General features: G+C 51.0%; 1 protein-coding gene and 1 long non-coding RNA gene across 12 annotated transcripts in view; one reads left to right on the top strand and one right to left on the bottom strand.

Moving 5' to 3' along the window:
• Positions 1-15,267, bottom strand: part of EML6 (EMAP like 6) — a 311,304-nt gene that overhangs the window by 33,978 nt on the left and 262,059 nt on the right. For 6 of the 11 annotated variants that reach the window (XR_006606025.1, XR_006606024.1, XM_045077840.1 and 3 more), the window contains 11 exons: positions 14,698-14,718; positions 14,171-14,344; positions 9,848-10,056; positions 8,887-9,044; positions 8,135-8,249; positions 6,353-6,541; positions 4,829-5,001; positions 4,266-4,428; positions 2,615-2,718; positions 1,754-1,907; positions 1,233-1,333 (listed from right to left, as the gene is read on the bottom strand). Coding sequence is in view for 8 of the 11 variants with exons in the window: in XM_045077840.1 (XP_044933775.1) it covers positions 1,233-1,333; positions 1,754-1,907; positions 2,615-2,718; positions 4,266-4,428; positions 4,829-5,001; positions 6,353-6,541; positions 8,135-8,249; positions 8,887-9,044; positions 9,848-10,056; positions 14,171-14,344; positions 14,698-14,718 (1,561 nt within the window). In the remaining 3 variants the exon portion in view is untranslated. Of the gene's footprint in view, positions 1-1,232; positions 1,334-1,753; positions 1,908-2,614; positions 2,719-4,265; positions 4,429-4,828; positions 5,002-6,352; positions 6,542-8,134; positions 8,250-8,886; positions 9,045-9,847; positions 10,057-12,091; positions 12,220-14,170; positions 14,345-14,579; positions 14,834-15,267 lie in introns of those variants that run through there. The other 5 variants (XM_045077842.1, XM_045077845.1, XM_013047395.2 and 2 more) reach the window with 3 other exon arrangements.
• Positions 4,997-8,141, top strand: LOC106004028. Its single transcript, XR_001176864.2, has 3 exons — positions 4,997-5,608; positions 6,563-6,682; positions 7,089-8,141. It is a non-coding gene; the product is annotated as an uncharacterized LOC106004028 (long non-coding RNA).

Below are 15,267 nucleotides of genomic sequence, written 5' to 3'. Positions count from 1 at the left end.
GTCCTGCATTCTATGGGTTACTTCCAAGCCTTTCAGAGCAGTCAGCAGGCGCCTCAGCACTCCCACACCGGGGTGGCCAGTCCACTTAGTCTTCTGAGCGCTAGCCTGCTCCTGGTCGGGCGGGTGTGTTTCCACTCGGCAGGGAGCGGCTGGCAGGGTGACCACAAGGGCACTCCGTGCCAGCCGCTGGAGGCACCGCCAGCCGGAGACCGTGCCCTCCCACAGGCCATCAGAGAGCATCTTTGGGGGCCGCTTTTGGCACCACCCTTGCGGATAGGAACTGGGTTGACATTCACCACAGGTGCCTCTTCCACAACCTCTCAGACCACTATAAATAGCTGGATTGCGGTATTGCTTCTTTATCCCCCTTCCCCCCTAACGAGAGTTTTGCTTAGGCTGAAATGAAACCAAAATTCATGTTGCCGTAAAGCCCTTCAACTATGGTAGAGGTGAAGAATGAGGTGTAGGGACAACCTCATCCTGCTCATCCACAATCCAAATAAGGAATGCCCTTGGAGGGACAAGAGGAAGGGGACTTGGAAATGCTGCAGAGGCTGAGGTCTCTGGAGCAGGCTGGCAGGGGTCCTTCCAAATCACTGGGAGGCCAGTCGTGCCTCACACTGAACCCTGGGCATGTCTTAACGCCGAGCAGTAGTTAAGGTCAAAAGCAGCCCCGTCCAAACAGCTGGCTGAGGTACTGCTGCTGCTAACTAGCACTGGGCCTAATGGCTTCAATTCTCATCTGATCTCATGTAGAATCAGGGAATACCCGTGTTTCTTGGGGTGACTGAGGCTTGCTACTATTTTTAAACATCTCTTGGTTGGGGATAAATCATCTTAAGAACTCTGACGATCAGTCTGAAGTTAGGAGTTAAAAGACCTACGGATCATACGCAAGGATGCCGTGGACTGTCCCCAAAGCAGCCATCTTGGGCCCCTCACCCCCACCAACCCCCACTCATTCCCTTCTACACAGCAGCGCTTGGAGTAACACCTGTGCCCTCCCCTTCTCACCAAGCCCCAGATAGCTCCACTAGGGTTGGAGTTTTGGGTTGGGAGTCATCAGAGACTAAAGACCATACTTGAAAAGTTTTTGTCTTCATTAGGATGGCAGCCCCTCCCTGTGATCCTGGGAGATGCTGAGCTGACCCCCAGGACACCTAATGTGGGGACAGGGAGACCGAGTACCAGCCAGGCCTGGAGAGTCCGAGCCAGGTCCGTCAGGGTCCTACCTGCAGTCATCTCCTCCAGTGCTGACCACATACTTGTCATCATGCGAGAAACGGATGTTCGTCACGTGAGCAGAGTGGCCAAAGTAACGCTTATGTTTGGCCTGTGAGCAAAAGTGAACAGAGACAGCTGAGAGACTCTGCCCCTCCCAGCAACCACAGACCACTTCCAGGACTCCCATCTCCCCTCCCAGAATCATCTGCACTCCTGTCCTTCCCATTTGGCCTGGACATCTCTGTTAGCCAGTCTTTCGCCGGCTGGCTTTCCCTTCCATTGTTGCCCAAGGTGGACGATTTGTACACCTTTCATCCTCCTCTCCCCACCCCCAGGCTTCCAGGCCCTCCCCTCCGGAGGGAGGTGAAACAGTTAGGGGTCACCAAATCTCTACAGGGCCGGAACAAGTTTCCTCTTGTTCTAGGTCCTAGAAAGCTGTCTCAGTGCGGCCCGCACTGCCTGTAGCCTGCAGAAGGAAAGAGCCCGGAGGCAGTGCGGGGAGTGGGGGGCAACGCCAGAGAAGACTCACAAATTTCTCTGTGCATGGAAAGTCAAAGAGCTTCACTAGCCCAAAGTCATCTCCGGTGACAATGTTGAGGCCAGCATGGGTCACACAAGCGCAGTTGACGTCAGCCTTGTCTGCATTTCGTGGCCAGATGCCAATGACTTCATCCCCCAGAATGCTATTTGAACAAGCAGAAGTGTGAGAGGAGACAGAGGAAAGGCTTCCGGGAGTCAAGCATCCTCTCCCAGGGATAAGAGGGAGAGAGGCCTATTTGGCATTATTCGCTATGGTCATGTGGCTCTTCTGTCTCCTCCCGCTCTGTGCACTTACCTTCATTCTTAACTGTTCTGCTCTGCTGCAGTCCCTTCCATCCCAAAAGGAAAGTTACCCATCTTTGATTCTCTCCCTGGTCCCTCTAGTCCTTCCTGACTGGGGGCCTGCTGGGGCACCTTCAAGCTCACAGCCTGGTGGCGTCCTTTCCCTTGAACTGCCAAGGCCCTCCTCCTCAGCTTAAGTGGCCTTGGTGGCTGCCCAGTGCCTGCTGGTGAATGGAGGGCCTCCGGGTGTTGCATGACAGAGTGAGCTGCGGAGCTGAGGGGAGGCCCTGAACCAGGAGCTGGAAGACCATTTCCCATGGCACTTGTTGGGTGAGGTGGGGCCCTGGGAAGATTGCAAAAGGAGGTACTTTGCATTTCAAAAGCCCCAGTCGGAACAAAGCACTGGCCCCTAGAAGCCTTCTGCCAACAACCACCCCCACCCTCAAAGACAAGACATCTCCATCTCTGAGCTTCTTCACATCCTGGCCATAAGCCAACTTGGAGATGGAGCCTAGCACAAGAGACACCCTTGTGACCTTCTCCTTAAGAAGTGTTTTCCTCTAGTCACCTTGTCCAGGAGGCCCAGGTGATCTTCTCGATGACCGTGGCTTCAGTGACCTGCTTTCCCAGGGGGACCTCATGCACCTGGCGCTTATAGGCCCCTGTCGACACCTGTAAGCAAAAGGCAACCCTGTCCATCAACCATCTCTCCAGTTCAAAGGACTCCCCTTTCCCCAGGACTTTTCAACAGCTTTTCAACAAATCCAAGTTCAGCCTGAGGCTGCAAAGCCCATGGTCAACCTGCAGCAAAATTCACATGAGCAGGAAGGACATTTTCCCATTCATTTTCTGGCTTTTTTTCCAAGTCCTAAGGCGGTGGTTCCCCAAATGTGGTTTCTGACCAGTAGCAGCATCTAGAAAGCTGTTGGAAATACATACTCCTGGGTGCCTGCACCCGACACTTGGAGAGTGGGGTCCAGCAATCTGTTTTAACAAAGCCTCCAGGGGATGTCTGATGCTCCAAGTTTGGGAATCCCTGTTCTGAGAAACAGGTCCTTTGGGACAGAGATGGGCGAGTTTTCTCATGGACAGCAACTGACGTGGATGATTTTTAAAGCATCTAGGACCTGACCCTTTCTTCTATGGGAATAGTCTGGGGGAGAGAACCATCTTCCAGAAAATCTGCAGCCCCTTCTACCCCTGCGGTGTCTCTAGCCTGGCCACCCTGGGTTTTTGTGCTGTTCACGGAATGTTGCTGAGATCTTCCCCGCCTCAGGGCCTTCATACAGATGGCCCGGAAACACGTTCCCGCCTCTCTTTGTTGGTTAACTCCTCCACATCCCACAGACCTCAGCCTAAATATCACTTGTGTGGCGAGGAAGTGAATCTAAATTCGGCGCCTATGAAATGCTCCCACAGCACCCCATACTTTTTCTTCCCAGCACATAATCACGATTTGTAATTATACGTATATTTGGTGATGATCTGTGTACTGCTTTTCTTCTCCATTACGGGGCAAGCTCCAGGAGAGCTGGGAGCAGGCCCACTCTGTCCACCCGAAAGCCTAACATGGCGCCTGGTCCAGTAGACGCTCCACCGACGGATGGGTCCCCTCTCATTTCACGGCAGGTGTCCACTCCAGGCCAGCTCCCTAACACCTAATGTTTGTCCAGAGTGCTGGCTAAGACACCATTCTCTTTCCAGCTCCTAGTCCCAAAGGTGAGGCCTCTCTTCAGCCCTTCCCACCCGTCTGTTCCCCTAGGAGAATGAGGAGCCTCCACTCCAGGCCCAGAGCTCAGGTCCCCAGTGTGGACGGGCCACGCTACCCCAGAGGTGGAATTGAAATGAATAGAGACAAGAAGCCACAGGGCTTGGTGGGAGAAGTGGATTAGGGCTTCTGCTGTCTGCACTTCTTACTGAAGGACACTACTTCTTAAAACTCTAGTCCTTCAACATTCTTAAATTCTCTAGGCCTCTGGCCTTTCCTTAATAAAGTCGGGGGAAAGTAACAGGACAGAGGGGGTTCCTGTGGAGAGGAAGTCAGGGTACAGCCCAGCGTAGAGGCACTCAGCTACCATAAGCCACCACCGTCGTTGCTGTTGCTGATATTATTAGTATTAGTACTAGTACTACTACTACTACTATTATTATTACCATTATTATTATTATTATTATTATTATTATTGGTTGCCCTGGAGAGCAGCAAGGCTGGAACATACCTGGATGTATCTGCCATCCGCCGAAAAATCCATCTGGATGACAAAACTTGGAATATCTTTGCAGTAGCCAATGCGATTCAGGCTTGTGCCTTGAGTGAGGTCATAGAAGTCAACTGTGTGTTCTGAAGAACCAACGGCTAAGAATCTGCTGTCTGGGCTGATTCTAGAAATGGCAATCCGAGAGCATGGTCAGTGAGAAGGGCTGTCTGGGCTGGTCAGGCGTGAGGTCTGCGCTGGGAGGAGCCTCCCAGATTCCCAGGAAGGGAGCTCTCCCTTCCTGACTCACAGCTACCTTCTCTGACATTCTAGGGAATTCAGCACTTTCTCTGGGTCCACTCCCATGGCAGGAAGGAAACGGATGCAGCCTTAGCATGGCATGTATGGTTTTTACTCGGTAAAAACCCCCATGGTAGTTAGCAAAGACATGGCTGAGGGCTCACCTGGGAGTCTCCTGCCACAGCCGGCGCTGAAAGGGTCCCCCTCCCAACCGGCTCTCCAGCCCAGCCCTGCCCCTTCCAGAGTGGGAAACGCCATTCTCCCTGCCCAGACCACCTGCTATGTACCTGATATCTTGGATAGCAGATTTCCGGTCTCGTTTCTTCCCCCAGACTTTGAGGCTGTTCACCAGCAAGATGACGAACTCGCCATTCTTCATGCCGATGGCCACCATCTCCCCGTCAGGGCTGTAGGCCGCACACCTGGCCGCGTGGCCCAGGTTCACCTTGTTAAGCAGCTTCTGCGTGGACACAGAGGAACTTGCCCTGAGCCCCCGCCGCCTGGGCTGGTCTCCCCGGGGAAGCCCGCCCCCAGGCCGGCGCGCTTGGGCTGCCCCTGCTGCTGCAGGGCCTCTGGACCTCCTGCGCCTTCGAGAAGCCGAGGCGGCCAGCATGCCCGAAGCAGAACAGCCCGGGAGACAACACTGGGCAGCGCTGGGTGAATTCTTCCCTAAGGGGCCTGGGTGGCGGTGCCGTGGGCTCCGCAGGGCGCCGCAGCTCTACCGAGGGTGCCGGTGAGCCGTGAGCCTGGTCGCCTTCGGAGCAACCGGCCCCGCGGGCTCCGACTGGCCCCCGTCCTGCTCAGGGAAGAGAGTTGGAGCTTCGGCGCCTGGCGGTTCGAATCCCGAATCCTGGCTGTCACTAGCCAGCGCGGCTGCGGCAGTAACTCCCGCGTGTCCCCTCGGAAAGAAGGCGCCGACACTGCTCGGCCGAGTAATTATGACCCTTAACGTGACCAGAACGGCCATGGTTCGGCTCTGGCATACCCGTTCTTTCATCCTTATGCCAAAAATAGGAAATGTTGACTGGCTATTTTGTGATGAGCCCAACTGTTGTAGTTTTTAGAACGTAAGTACTTGTTTTACTTATTTTTTAATTTTTAAAAATTTTTGAGAGTGAGAAAGAGACAAAGTGTGTGAGCAAGCTGGCGGGGGTGGGGGGAGGCACAGGGAGGGCGTGGGGAGAGGGGCAGAGGGAGAGGGAGAGAGAGAATTCCAAGCAGAGTCCATGCCTGGCATAGAGCCCAGTGTGAGGCTCAGTCCCACCACCGGAGGATCACAATCTGAGCCAAAAGCAAGAGAGGGACGCTTAACCCACTGAGCTTCCTACGTGCCCCTAACTACTTGTTTTAATACCAGATAAGATTTGGTAACAATAATCCCCCACCCCGACTACTCTGCTGTTTTTTTACTCAAGATGAATTTTTTTAATTTTTCCCCCCAAGCTCCAAGAGGAACTTTGGTGGGATTTTGATTGACATGTTCCATTTGGGAACATCAGATGTTTCAAATCATTTTTAGTCTTCCCTTCCAGGAGAGACATATCTCTTTATTTTTAAGGTTTTGTGGACTTTCTACAAGAGAAAAGTAATTTTCAGCTTATTCCTCTACTATAGCTATGGATGGATATGCAGCTACCCATCGCTGCACTGGGTGTGTGGGGGTGGCCCTTTCGTTATTAGGCTTCCTAACATAATCGCTGACCTGCCATGTCCCCCATCTCTGGCCTGACCCTGGCCAAACCTCGCCTCCCTCCAGGCTCTGGACAGACCCACCTGCGGGCGTCCGAGCCCAGGCAGAGAGGGCCCCTCACCTTGTCAGCCAGGTCCCAGATGCGGGCTGTGCCGTCGTTGCTGGCAGAGATGAAGATGTCCTTGGAGGGGTGTGTGGCCAGGCCCCAGATCTCCCCTTCCATGTGTCCATCAATTAGGATGTTGGAAGCAGCATTTTTTTCACCAACTTCAATTATTTCTCCATCTTTGGTTCCTACTAAAATTTTTCCCTGTTGCAATAAAAACATTAGAAAGAAGACAAATACTGTGTGATCCCACTCCTATGACGTACTCGTCCAAGTCACAGAGAAAAGTCAATGGCGGTTGCCAAGCGCTGGGCGGAAGGGGAAAGGAGCGTGCGCCGTTCATAGGTACAGAGTTTCAATTCTACGAGATAAAGAACGTTCTGTGGGTGGCTGGGGGGACGGTTTCCCAGCAATGGGAATGTACTTACTACCGCTGGACAGCCCACCCAAAAATGGCTAAAAGGGTAATTTGTTATGTTATCTATTACTTTGCCACATCTTAAAATGAAATAATTTTATCATCTACTCGATATCTAGTGGGTGCTCAATGGGCAGACAAATAGATGAAGATAGGTAAAAAAGAAGGACAGTCTTTTAAAATACAGATTTTAAAAACTAACTTAAGAACACAATTAGAGCAAACGAGGGGATTGGCTCTGGTGGCAATGGTACTATCAGGGGATGGGCTGTTCTGTTGTGAACTCAATCGTCTATCCTTAGTCACCCCCTCACTTTTCCTGTTCTCCCTCAGCCATGGATGAGAGCATCAGCAGAGCTCTCCATCACTGGGTCTCTGCCAGGACATTCCACAGACGGCAAGCTCCACTATAGAGCTGGGCAGCCAGTTTCTGCCATTGGACAGCTCGGGTTCTTCCTCGTCTCTCCCTCACACTGAACAAAAACCATCTCCACATGACGTCCAGATTCTGGGCCTTGCTCTGCCTTCAGCCTCCCAGATGTCTCATTACCCTAGTGGATGACTGCCATTGATCTATTTAAAAGCAAAGCTCTCAATTCCTAATTATGGAGACCCCAAGTCATGTCTGCCCTTTTTTATGGGGAACTTCTAGAAACCAAGTTCTTAGACTGATAATAATTCAAATTCAAAAATATAAACAGGGTATAAAACAGAGGTTAAGATGTATTTTCAAGGACCTCAGAATTTCTTGGGGAATTAAAAAAAAAAAAAAAAAAGAAAAGGAGAAAAGGAACCCACACATCAAGACTAAGATTCTGACTTGCCAGCTCTGGATAAGAGCCTGGACATACCTATTTAAACACAACACAACGCAACACAACACAAGACCAACAACAAAAAAACCCACCCCTGTAGTTTTTTCTGATACTCAGCCCAGGTATGACTTGAAAAGTCATGACTTTGAGTCACAGTTTGATGGCCCCTTCCTGCCCCCTTCCTGCCCATGTAACTGTGGGCATAGGCAAATTATTGACTATCTCTGAGCCTATAGTAATATTATCTGTAATAGCAGGAACTACCATCCAGCGAATGTGGCTATGAGGCAGGCATAAGGAAAGGCACCCTGCATTATAATGCATGTGATCCTCACAACAACACATGTACCAGAACAGAGGGGCTAAGTAACAGACCCAAAGTCACACAGCCAACACTACTCAGAAGTGTTGGATTCTGCTAAGACAACTCCCCCCAGCAGGGCAAGTCCCACCTCAGAGGCTCATTTTAAGGATTCAACAATGTAGCACGGGGAACGTGTCAGGCTCAACTATCACTTGGCCCCCAGGAAGACAGCTCGGGGCAGACTGGCCCAGCCCACTCACTTTGCCCCGGCACACAGAGCGCACACACTCCACCAGCTGTCCCGTCTCCAGCTGGAAGGCCCTGCAGCGCTTCATCTCCTGGTCCCACAGCTTCACAGCACCTCCTTCTTTGGTCCTAAAAAGGATCAAGAGGTACTTAGCATGATGGGCCACGTCCTAAGACTTGCCTGTGACACCCTAGGCCCCCTGCCCCAACATCAAGGTCACAACCACTGGGGCCCAGCAGGACAGACCCTCCAGGGTGGCCTCTTTCTCGGCCCCACCCCCACCGATGGGTGTTTACAACCTTTTGGACTGGCAGGTTTCCTAGAATACTTTCAAAGGCTGCTGAGGTAGAAGGAAAGAGAATTGTAGTCCAAAAAATCAAACCATGTTGTTATCTGATCAAACACGAAGGGAAATGCTTCTCTGTTTTTCTGCTTTACTCTCGCGTCTCTGTTCCCACGGGAACTTCGCTCCCCTCCTCCCCATCCTCCCGTACCCCAGAGAGCTACGGAGACGAACACGTGGGGATCAGCACAGCTGCTCCGGTGGACCATGAAACCACCTCTTCCTGCCTCTGACCTATACTTCTGAAAGTTTTGACCTAGGGTCCTCCTGGAGGAAGGGGAGACTGATCTCCCTGCTGCAGAAGAAAAGAGGAGAGAATGAAAATTTGCATTCTCTCCCAGTGGGCATTGCTTCTGGCACTCTCTCCCAAGACAATAAGACAATAAGAGAAAACCAGCTGCCCCAGAGGAGTTTCAGCTTACGGCCGCTCTTTGCCACCAGTCACTATGAGTCCATCCCGAAGGGTCGTGTACATTGTGAAGACGGGGCCTGTGTGTGCCTTGGCCACCAGCCGGATGAGGAAGTGGTCCTTCCACACGTAGACGTCTCCATTGATGGCACCCGTGAAAGTGAGGTTGTTCTGTAAACAAAGGGACACCTTCTACACCAGGACACTCGTAGCCGCTCTCAAGAGGGTCCCCTCCCAGCCACCTGCTCCTTGCTTGGGGAACCAGAGCTAGAGAAACACAAACACACGCTCAAATTGACCCTCTGTGCTAAGGAAAGGCAAAAGACTCGACAGGAGATGACCATGAGGCACCTATGATAAAATCACCCAGCCCTAAAATTCACTTTCCTGAGTTGCTTTGGGGCATTAGACTTCCCCATGTGCATGTCTGCATGTAAATGAACTTCCATCCTGGGGTGGATACATCCCCAGATGACTACAGAGTAAGGGGTATGGGGCAGGACTCCAGCCAAACTTTCCCGGGCTCGTGAACAAGGTGCAGAACCAAGAATTGGCTAGGTTTCAGAATGTCCCCAGGGGAGCCTGCACAGCCCACACAAGGGGTCGGTTGGGACATGTGTGGCACAAGAAGGCTAGGGGGAAGCGGGAGGCTGTCCAGGGGGCCATCGTTCCCATGCCCTCTGCACCTAACCCGGGCCTGACAGGCTTGCAAGTCAGTCTGCCTCTACAATGATGAAGCTCCTGCCCTAAGTGACTGGGGGGCCTACGTTTTGGAATGAATATTTTGAGGGGAAAAATACAGTCAGCTCACCTGGCTATACTAAGGAAAGGGAATAATGGTTGCAAGTGAGCCAATAAAGGAGAAAACGGGGAAGTAGCTTTCTTGTTTTTTGTAGCTTCGTGCCTATAGGTGCCCCCCATACCCATGCCCAGGGGTCAGGGTCCCCTCTCATTAAGCTTTTGCTGGAACTCACAGCACCGAAGGCCACGGAGAGCATCGTCTGCATCTTGGCAGCCTCCATGGACCCGATGACCCCCTTCTTGTAAAGCAGGGCGCTGCCTGCCAGGGTCCAGAATTTCATATGTTTGACCCCGACAGACACAAATTGGGTGTCTGAGTCGGGGCGAAATTCCACCACAAAGATGCGCTCCAGGTGACCCCCTCGGCTGGCAACCTTGGCACCTGTATGGGTGAGAGATTCTGATAAGGGGGCGTCCTCCCACACTCTGGCCAGGCCCTGAAGCACAGCTCAGGATGGCTCTCCAACCCAGCCAGGCCCAGGGAGCACTGCAGATGTTCCTTCTTCCTCAACAGCACCCGCCTAGCCTCAGACACTGCTCTCAAGGTGGAAAAGAAAGAGTCTGGGAAATTTCCAGAGCACCAGTGCTGCTAACACAATCCCCCATCCCACTCCACCCCCACAGGCCACATCTAGGCACCCATGAACACAGCAGGAAGGGATGGCCCCAGGGTGGAAGCTTCCAGATAAGAGAAAAGGGCAAAGGACACCCTTCATTTCCCCACCTCTGATCTCCGAACCCACCACAGGATTCCCACCCACTGGCAGTGGGAATGTAACTGGAGACTCCCATGCCTTTAGACAGTTCTTTATTTCTTCCCAAGATTCTCTGCTTTTACGTTCTTCAAAAAAAAAAAAAGGCCTTCGCATTCCTTTTTCTTTCATGGTTGGTTTTTGGGTTTAAAAATTCTACGTTTAATTACTAGTTGCTTCCTCAACCCTGTTTATGTGTTTGACTCATATGCGGGGCTTTAACATTTGTCCTCAGACAGTCCGAGCTCCACCATTTATTGTTTGAGCAATTTTGGGAAAGTTATTTGAACCTCCTGGTGCCTCAGTTGGCTCATCTGTAATTTGGGGATAATAAGCACTCCCATTTTAGAAGGTGTTGTGAGAATTAACATGTCTGGGACAAGTGAAGCCCCAAGAGCCAAGCTGGGCACAGCAACTGTCCCGGGAGCGTCGGTGGGTGCTGTGGCCATTCTCCCCGCGTCGGGTCTAGACCGGCCAGCTTCTCTCAGCCTCCAGCTCTCACACACCCGTTTTTACCTCATCATTGCTCTTCAGCCTTCGAGTTTTTAATTTTTAATTTACATTTCTTTCCATTTTCTTCAAATTTATTCTTAATGTTTTAGTTTCAATTTCCTCTTAATTATCTCCTCTTCCTGTTTACTCACATGTATACTTTTTTCCTCCTCTTCACTTAACATTTAAAAAAAAAATTCCAGTACAGTTAACAGCCAACGTTCTATTAGTGTCAGGGGTACAGTATATGGATTCCACACTTCTGTACATTTCTCAGGGCTCATCACATAAGTGTACTTTTAGTTCTCTTTACCTGTTTCACTGTCTGTTTGTCACACGGCTCTCCAGCAGAGTGGCGGTGCTGGATTCTCGTGCAGCTGGGCCTGTGGCCCTCGGCCACGCCCTCCAGGAGGAGGCCCTTCCCAGGAGCAGCAGGGGGAGACCACACAGTACCACTCAGGGCATCTGTCTCAAAAACACGTACTTCCCTACCTAGGGCTTGGAGGCTTGAGAACTCCGGTTCCCAAGGATACCATAAACTAAGTTAAAAGACAAATACCACAACGGGAGAAAACATTTGCAACATTTACAGGACAAAGACATATCGTGAGCGATCAGTACAAAAACTACACGTCATAGGAAAACACGAACAACTCTCCCTTCTCCAGCAGAAATAAGGTTTGAAGGGCTGGATTACAGGCGAAGCAATACACATGGGCTGCCAGGGAGATAGAGGATTGTTCTCTGTAGTCATGGGAGAAATGCTGTTTTACTTTGCACCTTCTTCTAAGCCACTGTCTGTTTTTTTCTGGTACTTACTCCACAGACCCTTCTAATTGTGGGGATGCCTGTGTCCCACCTTGCCCTGGCTTCTACGTTGCTCAGAACAAGTTTCATTTAAGTATCAAGGACCTGACAACGTGCATTTTATATAATAAGCTCATTTTGTACTCAACTTTGTTTTTTAACTACACACACACACACACCCTGAGATCCACAAAAACAGTCCTCCAACAAAAGAATAATAAATAATATGCTCTCTAATGTTAAGAAAAATGTAGATAAACTGCCCTCAAAACTGTATCATCTGTAAACAGGACTTGAAGTGAAGGAAAAACCACACACAATCGGCTCAGAGGAGCTGCTGGTTGGTGAGACATAAGATATTCTTACCGCTCCGAGCCCTTCTGCAGACACCCAAGCGCTGGTTCCAACAAAGTCATGGGAGAAAGTTCCCCAAGAGAAGGCTTCTCTGGATCATGTTTAAATGCTTATTTCAAAGTCCTGGCTCTCCCGGTCCCCTATGTGGAGGTCAGAAGGCACCCCAGGTGAGCAGGAATTCGGCCTGGGGCAGGGCCAGAGCAGGGGCAGCCCAGAGGGACAGACGGCAGAAGGGAGGAGAGTGGGCCTGAACTAAGAGACCAGCCCGCATGTCGGGGGGCCCGACAGGATGACTCTCTTCCCAGGGACAAGGCGGACTTGGTCTTGGCCGCTGCGGACGGCAGCGTTCCTGCTACAGAAGAAAGGCATGATCAAACACGTCAGGCCCTCGCAAGAAAGGGCTTTATAACAGATTTCCTGCAGCGGGTGGGCTGCCTTGCTTGTGAAGCGGCGTGGACCAGCGGGCTGCCGGGATTCGGCTGAGGAGGGAGTCGGCCTGTCGGGAGGGAACCTGCACGGACGACTCCACGCGGGGGATCCGGACTGGCCCTTCCGATGCTATGAGGCTAGAGTCTACTGTTTACTACCCTCGATGTCTCATTGGGGGCTGACGCTATTTAAGAACGACTCGACATGACAGGAAATGAAGCTGCATCCCCAAAACATAGATTATGGGGCCACTTGGACACAATGCACTGAGGAGCAAGAAAATGAGCAATGGACGGGATAAGATGAATGAGTCTCATCATAAAAGTCTGCAGCCCTCAAAAGAAATGAAATCTTGCCATTTGCAATGACGTGGATGGAACCAGAGGGTATTATGCTGAGTGAAATACGTCAATCAGAGAAGGATAATTATGATATGATCTCCCTGATATGAAGAATTTGAGAGGCAGAGTTGGGGGTTTGGAGGGTAGGGAAGGAAAAAATGAAACAAGACGCATCAGGAGGGAGACATGTGGTTGGGTTATCGACATTGGGGAGGGTATGTGCTATGGTGAGTGCTGTGAAGTGTGTAAGCCTGATGATTCACAGACCTGTACCCCTGTGGCAAATACTACGTTACACGTTAATTTTAAAAAAAAGAAATAATGCAGAGAGATTCCATGTATCCTTTGCGAGTTTATCACCATGGTGGCATTTTTAAAAAACTACACAATGTCACAATCAGGATGTTGGCATTGATATAATAAAGACAGAGAACAATTCTATCAATTAAAAAAATTTTAAAAATAAAAGTCTGCAGGCTCCCAACCTCTTTTTCTCACATGGGGGCTCAGGAGGGATTGGAGCTTAGTTCCCAGCTCTTTCTAGCTCCCTCCATGGGGAGGTGCTGAGATAATGAGCCTCTAGAAGCCCTGAATTGGAGAAGTGCCACCTCTGTGCGTGCCTGGCTCAGCGTGCCCCAGATACAGGCTGCCGGGCTGGAGACAGACCTCATTAATGTCCTAGCTAATTGGATCTGTTCTGCCAACCTGAGAATACACTTGCAAGATTGCACATCTTTGATTCTAACATGAACATAAATTTAGTAGCAGCCTGTGTGTATGTGCGTGCGTGTGTTGGGGAAAGGCAAGAAAGAAATCCTATTACATTAAATGTAAACCTTGATTATAAGGTGAATCCCCATTTCAAAAGAGTTAAAAATGCAAAAAAAATTAAAAAATAAAAAAATTTTTAAAAAGTGTTTCTGAGCCCACAGTGGTAAAATCGTGCTCCAGTTCCTGTAATAAGGCAACCAGGGTGACAAGGCTGCAGTGGGATCTAGAGGTCACGGAGGGACTGTCAAGGACATGGACATTTTGGTGGGAAGGGAGTTAGGACCGAGATGGAGGCGGCCACGGTCTTCCGCCTGAGGAGGAAGGCTGCGAGCAGAGAGTACCCACAGACCCTTCCTCGACTGGCCAGGACTTCCCTGGCCATGAGGCCCAGGGGTCTGACAGGTAGTTTCTCCGGGATCTAGAGACCCTGGTTTCTGCCAACCCAGCAGCAGTGCCCACGTGGGCTTTGGAGTGAGGCCTGTGGAGGTTTGAGCCCCACACACACCATAAGCAGGCCTCCCCAACAGACAGACGGCCTAGCTCCTTTTACCTTCTTGCCAACGCCAGACGGTGATGGTGTGCTCGGGGTCCACTCCCACCGACACCAGGAGCTTCCCGGTGGCACTGAAATTGATGTAATTCACCCCTTTCGAGTGGAAGCACCGCAGCATCGAGAGGGTGTGCTTGGTCATGGCGTCCCAGATGTGGATTGAAGGCGTCGTCCCTGGATGTGTGAGGCATGACACAGAACTGAGGCTGGAGAGCGGGGGGGCTGGGGCCACGCTTAGGTTCACCCCCTTTTTAAGACCGGTCTTCAGGGTTTTATGGTTACTGGGCCTCACAGACCTACAGCCTGACCTGGCCAGCAGTGAGACAAGACACAGCTGCCGTGCTTTTAGAGCCGGGGGCCTAGGGGGCATCTGTGTCCAGCACACACAGTTGTGGAGGGGTTCATACAGAGGAAACTGGTGAGCTCAGCGATCTGTATCTGCAGTTTCGCCAGATACAATCAGCAAACGCGACAGTGACATGATTCCGCTGTGCAGATTCCAACTACTCACGGGGGAGCAGCCTTACCTGGGGTCTCGGTCTTATCAACTGCGTTGGGTGGACAATGGCAATGAGGAAGCGTCAAGGGAAGACAACAGCTAAAGTAAGTCACGTTTCTATAAGTGAGGCACTTAGCAGCAGCATCGGGAAGCTCCACATTAAACTTAAAAATGGACATGAGTTCAATGAATACAAGCAGAAGGAGGTGTTTATAAAAACTGCCTTCGACACGACAAAGTTAAAAACAACAACACACACATGCAACACAACTTCTCACAAACGTGAATCAGTTCACATTTGTCCTTGGCAGTTTCCCAGGTCCAAAAGAGCCAGGCACACAGACTGTAAGCCGCCCTCGCCGAGCACAGTGCCAGGCTGCAGAGGGGGCGCTCTTTATCTCACCTCTTGACATCTGAAAAATTACCCCCACAAGTCCACAGGGATACGGGCACCCGTTTATTTGGATTATCAGGCTCTGGTCTGACTTTATGATCCCTCAGCATCACCAATCACTGGTATTTCAACCCACATGACACAGAAATATACAGGGGTCCAAAGATACCAGCAACATCGACAATGGGTAGGTGTCAGCAACCC

Source organism: Mustela putorius, unplaced genomic scaffold (assembly GCF_011764305.1).
Source record: "Mustela putorius furo isolate JIRA1106 unplaced genomic scaffold, ASM1176430v1.1 tig00000224_pilon_pilon_pilon, whole genome shotgun sequence".
Classification (NCBI taxonomy): Eukaryota; Metazoa; Chordata; class Mammalia; order Carnivora; family Mustelidae; genus Mustela; species Mustela putorius.
This window is presented reverse-complemented; position numbering and strand designations above follow the sequence as displayed.